The following is an 11929-nucleotide window of genomic DNA, read 5'->3' as shown; positions in this document are numbered from 1 at the left end:
GTTAAGTGAATCTGGCTTCCCCATTGATTAATTTTGGAGGCTTTTTGCAATTTGAACTCGGGAAAGAAATCCCTCCAAGACCACCACCCCCGCCCTCCGTGCTCCCACCCCTAGGGAGGCTGCAACCAAGCCGGCCTTTCCTGTGGGGTCCAGCACAGCCCTCGCCGAGAGGGGCTCTAGTGACCAAATAGCCGCTGCCTGTTCCACTTGCAAACATCATCTTGTTTTTTCCAAGTTTAAAACCAGTTTCTCACACACCCCCTTTGCTCAGTGTTGGTTCTGGCATATGTCCTGCAAGGCTGCCTCCTTGACTCTCTCAATCCTGCAGGGCAGTCAGTCACTTTGCAATTTGAGTTTGTGGTTAAAAGTTGCATTAACCAGGAAGCACAAGGGAGATCCTCGCCCCCCCCCCGCCCCCTCCGGTTGTGAGTCTGATCTGCCGAAGGAGCGTTGTACAGCAACGCCAAGCACAGAGTTCGAGTTCCGCTGGTGCTGAATGGACTTCTCCGGACTTGGTTCCCATAGCCAAGAGAAGACCGGAGGCCCCCAAGAAGCCTCGCTGCCTTTGCTGGCTGCTGAGATCCAGGCCTGGCGGGGGCGGGGGGCGGCCTTCTTCTCCCGGGATCCCGGAGCGCAAGGGAGCCGCTTCCTTTGGCGCCGCGGAGAGCCGCCGGGTCGCGGGAGGAAGAAGCCCGCGTCGGGCCCCTCGCCTGGCCCCGTTCTCCGTGGGAGGCGCTCCGGCAGGGCAGCTCAGGGCTCCCGCAAGCACAGCCGCCTCCCCTCGCAGGACGCGCTTCTCCGTGGGCTTCGGCCTGCACTTTTGCATTGGCGCGCCCGGCCTCGCCCAGCCCTTCCCCGAGCGCAGCCGGTTCGAGGCAGCGCTTCTTCCTCCGGGCTGTTGCGGAACGATCGCAAGGCAGGCAGGCCGCCCCCCCCCCCCCCCCACACACACCCGGGAGAGCGAGTGCAAAATCCGGGACTGTCGGCTGCTGCTCGGTCCCCAACGCCTCTCCGGCGCCGGCTGCTGCATCGGGGAAGCCGAGCCCGGCCCCAGCGCCTCCGTAGCCGGCACCGCATCCCGCGCGGAGGTCGGCAGCCGGCGCTCTGCACGGGCGCGGAGGAGGCGGCCGCTCCTCCCCGCGGAGCCCGCCGCAGTTCCTTTAAGGGGCCGCCCCGCCCTCGCCCCGCCCCGTCCGCGCGGCCGCTCCCCAGAGGAGGCAGGACGGGCCAGCCGCGATGGCGAGCCGAGCCGGGCCGCCGCGTCACCTGGGGCCGGTTCAGCGCGTCCCGCCCCGCGCCGGCTAAGCGCATCCGGAGCCCCGCGGGATCGGCGCGCAGGCAGACGCGCGGGGAGGAGCCGCCAGACCCCCGCCTCGCCCCCGCCCGGCCGGCCGGCGCGTCCCCTCGCCTCGCCCGCTGCCTCTTTGTTCTTGCCTGCCTGCTTGCCTGCCGCCGCCGCCGCCGCGGCTCGGAGGGGCGCGGACCCGGCCATGGGCGGCGGGCCGGCCCAGAGAGCTGGAGGCGGGTCAGGACCGCCGCCGCCGCCGCCGCCTCGGAGCAGCCCGCCCGCCGCCGCCGCCCCCCGGAGATGAGCGCCGGGCGCTGCTGGCCCTGCGCGCCGCCCTGATCCCTCCTTCGTCCGCGGCGGCGGCGGCGGCGGCCGGCCCGTTGCCATGGTAGACCCGGTGGGCTTCGCCGAGGCGTGGCGCGCCCAGTTCAACGACGCGGAGCCGCCCGCGATGGCGCTGCGCTCGGTGGGCGACATCGAGGCGGAGCTGGAGCGCTGCAAGGCGTCGATCCGCCGCCTGGAGCTGGAGGTGAACAAGGAGCGCTTCCGCATGATCTACCTGCAGACGCTGCTGGCCAAGGAGCGCAAGAGCTACGACCGGCAGCGGTGGGGCTTCCAGCGCGGCCCCGAGGCCGACGACGACAGGCCCGCCCGCCCGCGCCCCCCGCCCTGCGCAAGCTCTCCGCGCACAGCGACGGCAGCTCGGAGGCGGACGCCGCGCAGCCCGGCGAGGAGGAGCGCGCCAAGCCCGCCGCAGCCGCGGACGAGAAGCCCCGGGAGGAGGGCGCCGCGGCGGGCTCGCCGGGCAGGGCGCGGCCGGCCCCCAGCGGCAGTCGCCGCCGCCTCCCCGCCGCCGCTGCCTCCGCCACCTCGGGGGAGCGGGACGGGGCCGCCTTGGAGGCGGGCGGCAGGGAGCGCGGGCAGGGCGGCGGGGGCGGCGGCGCGGGGCTGCTGCGCTCCGGCCAGGAGCGCGGGAGGAAGGCGCCCTCGTCGCCGCCGCCGCCTTCGCGGCCGCCGGACGGCCGGGAGGCGGCCGAGAAGCCCTTCTACGTGAACCTGGAGTACCACCGCGAGCGCGGCCTGGTGCGCGTCAACGACCGCGACGTCTCGGAGCGCATCAGCGCGCTGGGCAGCCAGGCCATGCAGCTGGAGGCGCGCAAGAAGCTGCCGGGGCCGCCGCGGGGCCGCTCGGCCGACGCCGCCTACGACGACGGGGCCGAGTACGAGGACGCGGAGCTGAACGCGCGCTTCCTGAAGGACAACCTGCTGCTGGACGGCGCCGGCCGGCCCGTCTGGACGGCCGCCTCCCCCGCCGCCGCCTTCCAGCCCTACCAGAGCGTCTTCGTGGGCGGCTCGGCTGGGGCGTCGGAGCCGCCGCTCACCTGGCCGCGCCGCTCCTACTCGCCGCGCAGCTTCGAGGACCTGGGCGGGGGCGGCGGCGGCGGCGGCGGCTACACGCCGGACTGCAGCTCGAACGAGAACCTGACGTCCAGCGAGGAGGACTTCTCCTCCGGCCAGTCGAGCCACGTGTCGCCCAGCCCCACCGCCTGCCGCCTCTCGCGCGAGAAGAGCCGCTCGCCCTCGCAGCACTCGCAGCAGTCCTTCGACAGCAGCGGCAGCCCCCCGACCCCGCAGGCCCCCAAGCGGCACCGGCACCACCCGCAGGCCGCCGGCTCCGAGCCCGCCCTCGGGGCGCCCCGGAAGAGCGCGCCGCCCTGGCCCTGCGACGGAGACCCGCCCGCCGGGAGGGGCGCCACCGAGGGCTGTTTCCATGGCGACGCAGGTGAGCCCCGGGGGGGCTCCCCGGAAATGGGGGAGGGCGAGAGTGGGTCCCGTCGGTTTCAACCAAACTCCGACATTTTCCGCCGGAGGGGAGCTACTTTGTACACGCAGAGACCCCCACAAGGCAACAGAAACCCAAGTCAGGAATTGTGTGGTATTCCCAAAGTCTTGGAGGGGTCTCTCCCACCCCCCTTCCACACTCCTGGTCTGGAGGGGGAGGGGCAGCGGCTTCTTCTGGATCCCTTGGGGTGGTGGGGGTGGAGGGGATCGCCTGCTGCGATCCCAGCTCCCCCTCCCCACCCTTCCCCTCAGGCTGTCAGGCCCACCAGATCCCACCAGGTTCTCTCTCTCTCCAAGGCCCCTCCCCAAACAGTAGCGGGCGTCCCTGGGGAGCAGAGGCCAAAGGGGGCAGGCCAGGCTCTCCCACTAAGGGGTCCAGTGGGACCCTGGGAGGCGCCTGCTTGGCCTGGGGGCTGCTGTGATTGAGCCAGAAAGGACAGGGCCTCCCCCCACCCCCCATTAGCTTCAACAGGCAGCAGGGAGCCTCCAAGAGCCTGGACCCATCCTGGCATTCGCTCCGTCCCTGAAGGAAAGGCTGAGCTTCAGAGGAGGGGGCAGCCGAGCCTTCTCCTGCCCCCCCCCACCCCCAGTCAGGTGTGGTTGGGTTCAGGTAGGGCTTCCACGGCACAACCTGGATTTCAGGGGGCTCCTTTCTAGCAACAGCGCCTGGAGCTCAGCTGGCAGATCAGCCTCATTGGAGCCAATGATCTGACTGCTCCCATCTGTGTGTGTGTGGGGGGTGGGGGCTTCTCTCACCACCCCTGAGACAAGGCGGGCCTTGGCACTTGCCCTCCACCTGCAGCAGAGGCCCTGGTGGGTCTTCTTCCCTTTGGGACATTGGCCAGGCAGAGGGGCCTGCCTGGAGGTCCTTCCTCCCCTTAAGGAAGGTGGGCCGCCTTTGCCTGCCAATGACCCCTCAAAATGGCTTGGAAGAAAGAGGCAGAGCCCACAGCCAGGTGGAAGCGAAGCGGCTGGGCTGGACGGAGCCCAGCTGGAGGCCCCTGTGGGGAAACTCGGTGGTTGAAGGGTCCATGGAGGCCTCCTGTTGTGGGGGAGTGAGAGGAGCCAACGAAGGAAGAGCCTCACCTCTGTCTCTGGCAGGCTGAGCTTGGCAGATGGTGGCCCCCAGCACTGATGCCCTGGAGAGTGGGGGGGGGGGGGGCAACAGGCAGGACTCCAGGAAGGGATTAATAAAGCAGAAGGCCTGTTATTGTGGTCGCCCTGGGAATGGTTGATTATAATGGCATAACTTGCCCTTGTTTATCTGCCAGGAAGGAGCGAGTGCCTGGCCAGCGTCTTCAGCGCTGCAGGTTCTGTACATCCAATAGCAGCCATTAGATCCTGGCTTTCAGGCCTTGGCTGGGGGGGGCTGGGAGAGGGGAGACCATAGCAAGGGGAATATTGGCCCCTGAAAGTGGAGCTTCTGGATGGGAAGCGGGGGGAGGAACGGGGGTGGGGGCAAACAGGAGAAACCGGAGCCCCCTTAATCTCTGCCGCAGCAGCATGGTCCTCCTTGATCCTTAAGAAGGAGCCGCCTTGGGAAACCACAGCGCCCGCTGAGGTTGGCACCTTCGGGGTTGGACGAGGTGCCCAGTGAGGCTTTTGTCTGTGTGAAACCAGAAGCTCTTGGAGGGTGGGCCGTTGTCTCCCTCCCCCCAGCAAACCTCTCCCTCTGTGTGTGTGTGTGTAGTTGCTCTGTTAGGTGGGTTTGCTTTGTTTGGCTTGGCAGTGGCTCCTTGTGGGCTACCCTGAGAAGTTCTCCCCCCCACACACACCCCTGGATGATCTGCCTCTTTTCTGGCTGGAGATCTGTGGATCTCTTCCTTAGACGTTCCTTACCTTGGTTCTGTGGCGGGGGTGTGTGCAGGGGGGAGCTGATCCAGGCTGGCGGGATGGCCATCCTCCCTGGGGCCCAGCAAAGGGGCTGTCTGGAGGGCAGAGAGAGAGGAGCTCTGGGCACATCGGGCTCCTGCTGTCCTTGCAAGGAAGAACCGGCCTGGAGTAACTCGGGGGGACGGGGGACTTGGGGGGGAACGCCCCGCCACCTGCAGAGGACTTGGGCATCCCTCCTTATTGCAGGAGGAGGTCCTTTCCGTCCAAGGAGGAGCCCAGGAAGTGGGCTGCAGCTTTTGTGCAGGTGCCGCTTTCCAGGTGTTCTGCCAACAGATGTCCGGTGCCCTCCCAGCAGATTCATCATGGCGCAATCCCAGGGGGGGTGTTCAGGTGAGCCATTTGCTCAGGGACTCACCTGGAGTCTGATAGGCCTCAAGTGACAGAGCCCCCCTCCCCTCCCCCTCCATTTGGGACCGAGGGGCTTTGTCTCTGTTCTGCGGAGCCGCGGTCGGTCTCCATGTTCGTGACTAGAAAGCGCTGCCAGTTTGGACACCATTCAGCACAGATGACAGATCAAAAGAGTTTCAGCTGAACGGATAAGGCCAGAAACCATCTTGGAGAAACGCGGGCTACCTTGGCTCCGTCGCCTTATTTGAGCTGCCCCTCGGAGGCCTGGGTGCTGCTTGAACCCTTCGGCTACCATCGCTGCGCTGGTGACCGACGGGGTTTGGGGCATAACCTGAAATCCAGCTTGCGCCACTGAAGCCCTACCTGCAAGGCTTCAGGACTATCTCTCCTGCCAGCAGCTTCCTTGGTCCCTGTGAGACTTATGGGTGGAGGGGGCAGTGTACCCCAGTGAAATCCCAGGAGTGGGGCTGAAGAACATGCCTGTCTAGGCCTCCCTATGGAGAGGGAACCTCTGTTTCCTCCCTTACGTTCCCCAAAGACGGGGGCCTCCCTGTTCCACCCAGTACTGGGGCCTCAGGTGTGGCCTGCCTCTTAGACAGCTGCTTAACTTCACCTTCTCTGCAGGCAGGAAGAAAATAGGTTGCAACTGGGCCATTTGCTGGGGAGGACAACAGCCTGCATGAATTGACTATACAAGGAATTTACCTGGAATCCTGTTGTTGACGTTATAAGCACTTCCTGTGCTTGGGAGGAAGCAGGCATGGCTGTGGAGGTGGCTTTAAAGTGTGGCTTTCATGTGCCCTGACCTTGCTTTCCATCCTTCTGAGACCTCAGTTTTGACAGGCTGGGGGTCAGCAGGTTCTGGGAGACTTTGGCCTTGCAGGACAGCCTTTGCGACGGATTTACATTGATCAATGGCCAGCCAGGCAAGGAATATTTTGGATGCCGGGTTTAGATCTGTGTTTTTCAACCTTGGCTACTTCCGGATGTGTGTGGACTTCAACTTCCCTGGCTGGGGAATTCTGGGAGTCGGAGTCCACACATCTTCAAGTGACCAAGGTTTAGAACGGGGGCCTCCAACCTTGGAAACTTTACAGACTTGTGGACTTCAACTCCCAGAATTCCTCAGCCAGCAAAGCCAGGAAAGGCAAAGTCTGGCTGAGGAATTCTGGGAGTTGAAGTCCACAAGTCTGTAAAGTTGCCAAGGTTGGAGGCCCTTGGTTTAGAAACACTGTTTTTAGTTAACCTTTTGTGAGCAGGTAATTCTCACCTTGGGGCCCAAAGTTTCTGTTCCTGAGTGAGACATTTGTTAAGTGAGTTTTGCTCCTTTCTATGACCTTTCTTCCCAGAGGTGTTAAGTGAATCCCTGCAGCTGATACGTTAGTAACACGATTGCTAAATGAATCTGGCTTCCCCCCAAGCACTTTGCTTGTCAGATGGTCACACAAGGGGATCACGTGACCCCAGGACACTGCGATCATCATAAATACAAGTCCGTTCCCAAAGCGTCCACATTTTGCCCAAGTGACCGTGGTGCAGATGTTGCAATGATCGTCAGGGTGAAAAAGGGTCATAAGTCATTTTTTTGATGATAGATAGAATTCTTTATTAGCCAAGTGTGGTTGGACACACCAGGAATTTGTCTTCGTGCAAATGTTCTCAGTATACATACAAGGAAAGATACGTTCATCCAGAGTCAAGAATCATCAGGTCCAGCACTTGATGATAGTCATAGGGTACAATAAGCAATCAAATCGTACTAGGAAACAGTATAAATCGTAAGGATACAAGCAGCAAAGTTACAGTCACAAGTGGGAGGGGGTCGGCGATAAGGAGTGATGAGAAGATTGATAGTGATAGTAGTGCAGACTTTGTCAATAGTTGGACAGTGTTGAGGGAATTATTTGTTTAGCAGAGTGATGGCATTCAGGGAAAAACTCCCCTTGTGTCCAGGTGTTCTGATGTGCAGGGCTCTATAGCATCGTTTTGAGGGAAGGAGTTGAAACCGTTTATGTCCGGGATGTGAGGGGTCTGTAGATATTATCACAGCTCTCTTTTTGACTCGTGCAGTATACAAGTCCTTGATTGAAGGCCGGTTGGTAGTAATTGTTTTTTCTGCAGTCCTAATTATCCTCTGAAGTCTGTGTCTGTCCTGTTGGGTTGCAGAGCCAAACCAGACAGTTATAGAGGGGCAGATGACAGACTGAATCCTTCCTCTGTAGAACTGGATCAGCAGCTCCTTGGGCAGTTTGAGCTTTCTGAGTTGGCGCAGAAAGAACATTCTTTGTTGTGCTTTTTTGATGACGTTTTTGATGTTAGGTGTCCATTTTAGGTCTTGTGATATAGTAGAACCTAGAAGTCACTTTTTTCTGTGCCACTGAAACTTGGAACAGTCACTTAATGAATGGGTTGTAAGTTGAGGGCTACCTCTATTGTTTTCAGGGAATGTTAATAATCGAATTAAAAAATAGGAAACGCAAAGCAACTTCCTGGCTGCAGTGATTCAGTCTCTGCAGTCCTTTCCCAGTGAGTCATTCTCCCTCTTTCACAACACCTGGCAGCAGGTGGAAGTTTTTCGGCTGGGTTGGCTGATCAAAAGGCCGGGAGGGGCTTGCTGGGTGCGTGTTTGGCAGGGCTGGGAGGTGTCACCAGCCTGTTTTGATGCATCTCTTCATGTTTCTCCTTGTGGCCCCCAAGACTTTGGCAGGTTCTGGTCATAATTATCTGTCTGGGTGGATTCATCAGCTTTGCATGGGAGGCACGGAAAACTGATCTGGGGTGCTGCGACCTGTTTTCTTGATTTCTTTTTGTCATTGATTGATTGATCGTTATTTTGTTTATTTCTACCCTGCCTTTAGTATTTTTATAACTAACTCAGGGCAGCAAAGATATCTCCCTCCTCCTCCTGCTTTCCCCACAACGACATCCCTGCGAGGTAGGGTTGGCTGAAAGAGAGCAATTGGCCCCAAAACACCCAGCCTGCTTTTGTGCCTAAGGCAGGACTAGAACTCACAGCCTCCTGATGATTGGCCCCACAGTTACCCAGCTGCTTTCATGCCTAAGGTAGGACTAGAACTCACCATATCCTGATCTCTGACCTGGTAACTTAACCCCTAGACCAAATGGGGAATGTTTTTAAAGAAAACCCGCACATAAGGGTAAAAGGGAACAAGAAGAAAGAATAAAATAAAAATCAAAGACTTGAGATATTTAATCATGTTGGGGAATTTTCCAACATACCATTAGTTGAGTGTGAATAATTGAATATATTGCATCACTTGAAAGGGCCATTCTGGCTACCTCAAACTGGGGAGGGGGATGCTTGTCTTGAGGTGGCAGGGGCTTCTTTTGAAATCCAGCTGACCACCTCTGGACAACCTGGGCTAGCAGCTCCAATCAGGGCTGGATTCAGGCAAAATGAGAAGATGGGGTGCGTGTGTGCGATGTCTCCAGAGCACCAAAGCCCATGCTTGGGGGCTTAGGCAGGGGAGGAGCCATCAAGGGCTTTGAGCCCCAGCTCCTTCTGACGGTGGGACTAACGCGGGGTCGGGGGGCAGAGAGGAAGCAGGACCCCAGTCTGGGCTGCTTAACTCTCCTAGACGTTGATGTCTGCTCTAGTGGTTAAGGCGCCAGGAGATGGTGAATTCTAGTCCTGCTGTAGGCAGAGAACCAGCCTGGGCCGAGCCCCCGCCCTCCCCCTCAGCCTAGGAGGAAGGCAAGCGGGCTCTGCAGTCTTGCCGAGTCAACATTGACTTGAAGGCGGGCGGGCGGGAGGGAGGGAGGTGTGGTCATTTGAAATGCTAAAAACAAAACAAACCACTCGTCCGAGGCATTGTGATTATGTTTGCGGTGCCTTCTTGGCCTGGGTGAGAGGGCAGCCAGTGGCAGAGCGTCTCTCTCGGCTCCACCCCTTCGCTCCGCGTTGCTTTCAGGCCTTCTCAAAGGGAGACCCGGCCTCGGAGAGCCCGAAGTGGAGGTGAAGCACCAAGGGCGCCATTGGTCATCTGGCCCCCATTGTGAATCGTTGGACCCCGGCTCCTCCGACTCTCCCGCTTCCCAAGAGACCAAACCAGTTTTCAGCTTCTGATGAAATGCAGATCTCTCCGCCCCCCCCCCCCAGCCATTTCCAGCCAAGCCGGCTTCCTTTCGCTTTGCATTCCTTTCTCGCACATGGGTGTGCTTGTAAACCGGCTAAGCTGCCTGCTCGGCCTTTGGGCCTTGGCACTTTGGCCTTTTCCTTTGCCCTTCGGGGGACGCCAGAGACATTTAGCACGTCGCCCTTCCGTGAAACAGGCTTTCAACCCGGGCACCCACAGCTGTGGCTTAGGTAGCCGTGGGAAGCCTCTGGGCTGGAGACGAGGGCCCTGGCGAGGGGGCAGTGGCGTAAAGCGGCCTGCCGAAGCCGGATCCGCCCCCGGATGCCAGATTTGCCCCCCACATCTCCCTCCCCTGGCTGAAGTAGGAGGTGGGCATCCTACCTATTTCTTCTTCGACACCCTCCCCCTACCCTCGCCCATGTCCGCATGGGTGGGCCTGTGAACCGCCGGCCTCTTTCCTTCAGCCTCTCGAAGGCTCTTTGGCTGAGGGGGAGGCCTATTCCGCATCCAGAGCACACTTTGTGCCACAAACCAGATATTTAATTGGAAGCCTGCTAAGATGAAGCCACATTTCAGCTTTGTTGCTCTTGTTTAAATCAGTGGATAATCCCAACCGTAAAAGGGTTTCGTTGCTGAACAGAATGGTCTGGATAGGAAGCTTCCTCCCCCGCCTGTAGATGGCTGCTGAGACGGGAAAGCGTTCAAGAAAGCTTTTTTGGGCCTGCACACATGCACAATAACAGTGTTGGAAGGGACCTTTGGAGGCCTTCTAGTCCAGCCCCCTGCTCCGGCAGGAAACCCTATGACCATTTCAGGCTAATGGCTGCCCACTCTCTTCTTTAAACGCTTCAGTGATGGAACATGGACAACTTCCACAGCAGGGGTCTCCAACCTTGGCAACTTTGAAGACTTCTTCACAATTCTGGGAGTTGAAGTTCACAAGTCTTGAGGTTGCTAAGGTTTGAGACCCCTGGTCTAGAGGCCAGCGGTTCCACTGGTTCATTGGCCTCACTGTTAGGAAATTCTTCCTTATTTCCAGGTTGCTTCTCTCCTTGATCAGTTTCCATCCCTCGTTTCTTGTCCTGCCTTCAGGTGCTTTGGAGAATAGCTTGACTCCCTCCCTCTTCTTTGGGGCAGCCCCTCAAATGTTGGAAGACTGCTCTCCTGCCTCCCCTACTTCTTCCTCTTCCCTCGACTAGCCAGGCCCAGTTCCTGCAACCATTCATCATACGTTTTATCCTCCAGTCCCCTAATCGTCCTTGTTGCTCTTCTCTGCACACTTTCCAGAGTCTCAATATCATTTTTTATAGTGTGGCGATCAAAACTGGATGCAGGATTCCAAGTGTGTTCTATCCCTCTGTTAATGCAGCCTAGGACTGGGATTGGCTTTTTTGGCAGCTGCGACAAACTGGTGGCTCATGTTTAACTGATTGTCCACTGGGACTCCAACTTCTATACCTGGGCAGTTGGTTTTTCCTGCCTAAATGTGGAACCTTACTTTTCTCACCATTGAATTTCATTTTGTTAGATAGGGCACAGTGTACCGGTCTGTTGAGGTCCATCTGGATTTTGAGCCTTTTTCCCTGGGCTGTTGGCTGTTCCTGCCAGCTTGTTCTCGTCTGCAAATTTGATGAATTCAAATTCAGATTCAAACCAAACCTTTATTGTCAATGCACAACATGGGTGAAAATTCCCCTTCTATTCCCTCATCTAAGTCGTCTGTGAAGATATGGAAGAGTCCTGGGCCTAAGACGGTACCTTGTGGCATCCCACTTCTTGTTTCCTTCCATGTAGATGTAGCAGGGCTGTCGTAACGCACGGTGGGCCTAATGGGCCCTTGCCCATCTGTGTATGTTAACGTTTCAATGCACCTTGTATCATATAAACACAGCAACGTATTTATTACACGTTTATTTGTTGGAAGTGCCAATAAAATATATATATTTAATTTGGGGGTGAGCAGGGCTGGCCTGGCTGGGCCTATTCAGGACTTAGGTAGAAAACCGCTTTCCAGGAGAGGCCGGTCTGGCGTTGAAGTTTCCTCTGGGCGCCTGTAGAGATAGGTTCAAATCCCCTTCTTCCATTCCTTTTGTAGATATAAATTGAAGGTATTTCAATATTTTGGTAGCTAATTTTACAGCCCGGACTATCATGTGACTTTAAAAACTGGAACTAATAAGATCCAGTTTTGTCTCAAGAGTGAAAGTTCCTGATTTAGCAGATCACAATAATTGAGGAATTCTGTTTTTCCTTCTGGTTTCTTTCCCCTTTTAACAAACTAGTTCCGTAGTTCTCCCTTCAGCCACGAAGCCCCGGGAGTGGGCAGGCTGGTCTTCACTCACTCCCTCTCTCCCCATGCACAGGGAGGCTGGCGGCCGCGTGGGGAGGGCGGAGGGCTGGGGTGTGTGCAGCCACTCGCAAGGTGGTTGGACCAGGCTCCAGTCTGCCCTTCCAGGCATGG

General features: G+C 58.4%; 1 protein-coding gene across 1 annotated transcript in view; it reads left to right on the top strand.

Moving 5' to 3' along the window:
• The first annotated feature begins 1555 nt into the window (after positions 1–1555).
• Positions 1556–11929, top strand: part of BCR (BCR activator of RhoGEF and GTPase) — a 66702-nt gene continuing 56328 nt past the window's right edge. Inside the window, exons 1-2 of the mRNA XM_087913530.1 lie at positions 1556–1961; positions 2036–3071. Of these exons, the coding sequence (XP_087769656.1) occupies positions 1674–1961; positions 2036–3071 (1324 nt within the window). The 5' untranslated portion in view covers positions 1556–1673. The remainder of the gene's footprint in view (positions 1962–2035; positions 3072–11929) is intronic.

Source organism: Pseudonaja textilis, chromosome 15 (genome assembly GCF_049901715.1).
Source record: "Pseudonaja textilis isolate UNSWEBS1 chromosome 15, rPseTex1.2, whole genome shotgun sequence".
Taxonomy (NCBI): Eukaryota; Metazoa; Chordata; class Lepidosauria; order Squamata; family Elapidae; genus Pseudonaja; species Pseudonaja textilis.
The sequence above is the reverse complement of the archived record's forward strand: the minus strand, read 5'-3'. Positions and strand labels throughout refer to the sequence as shown.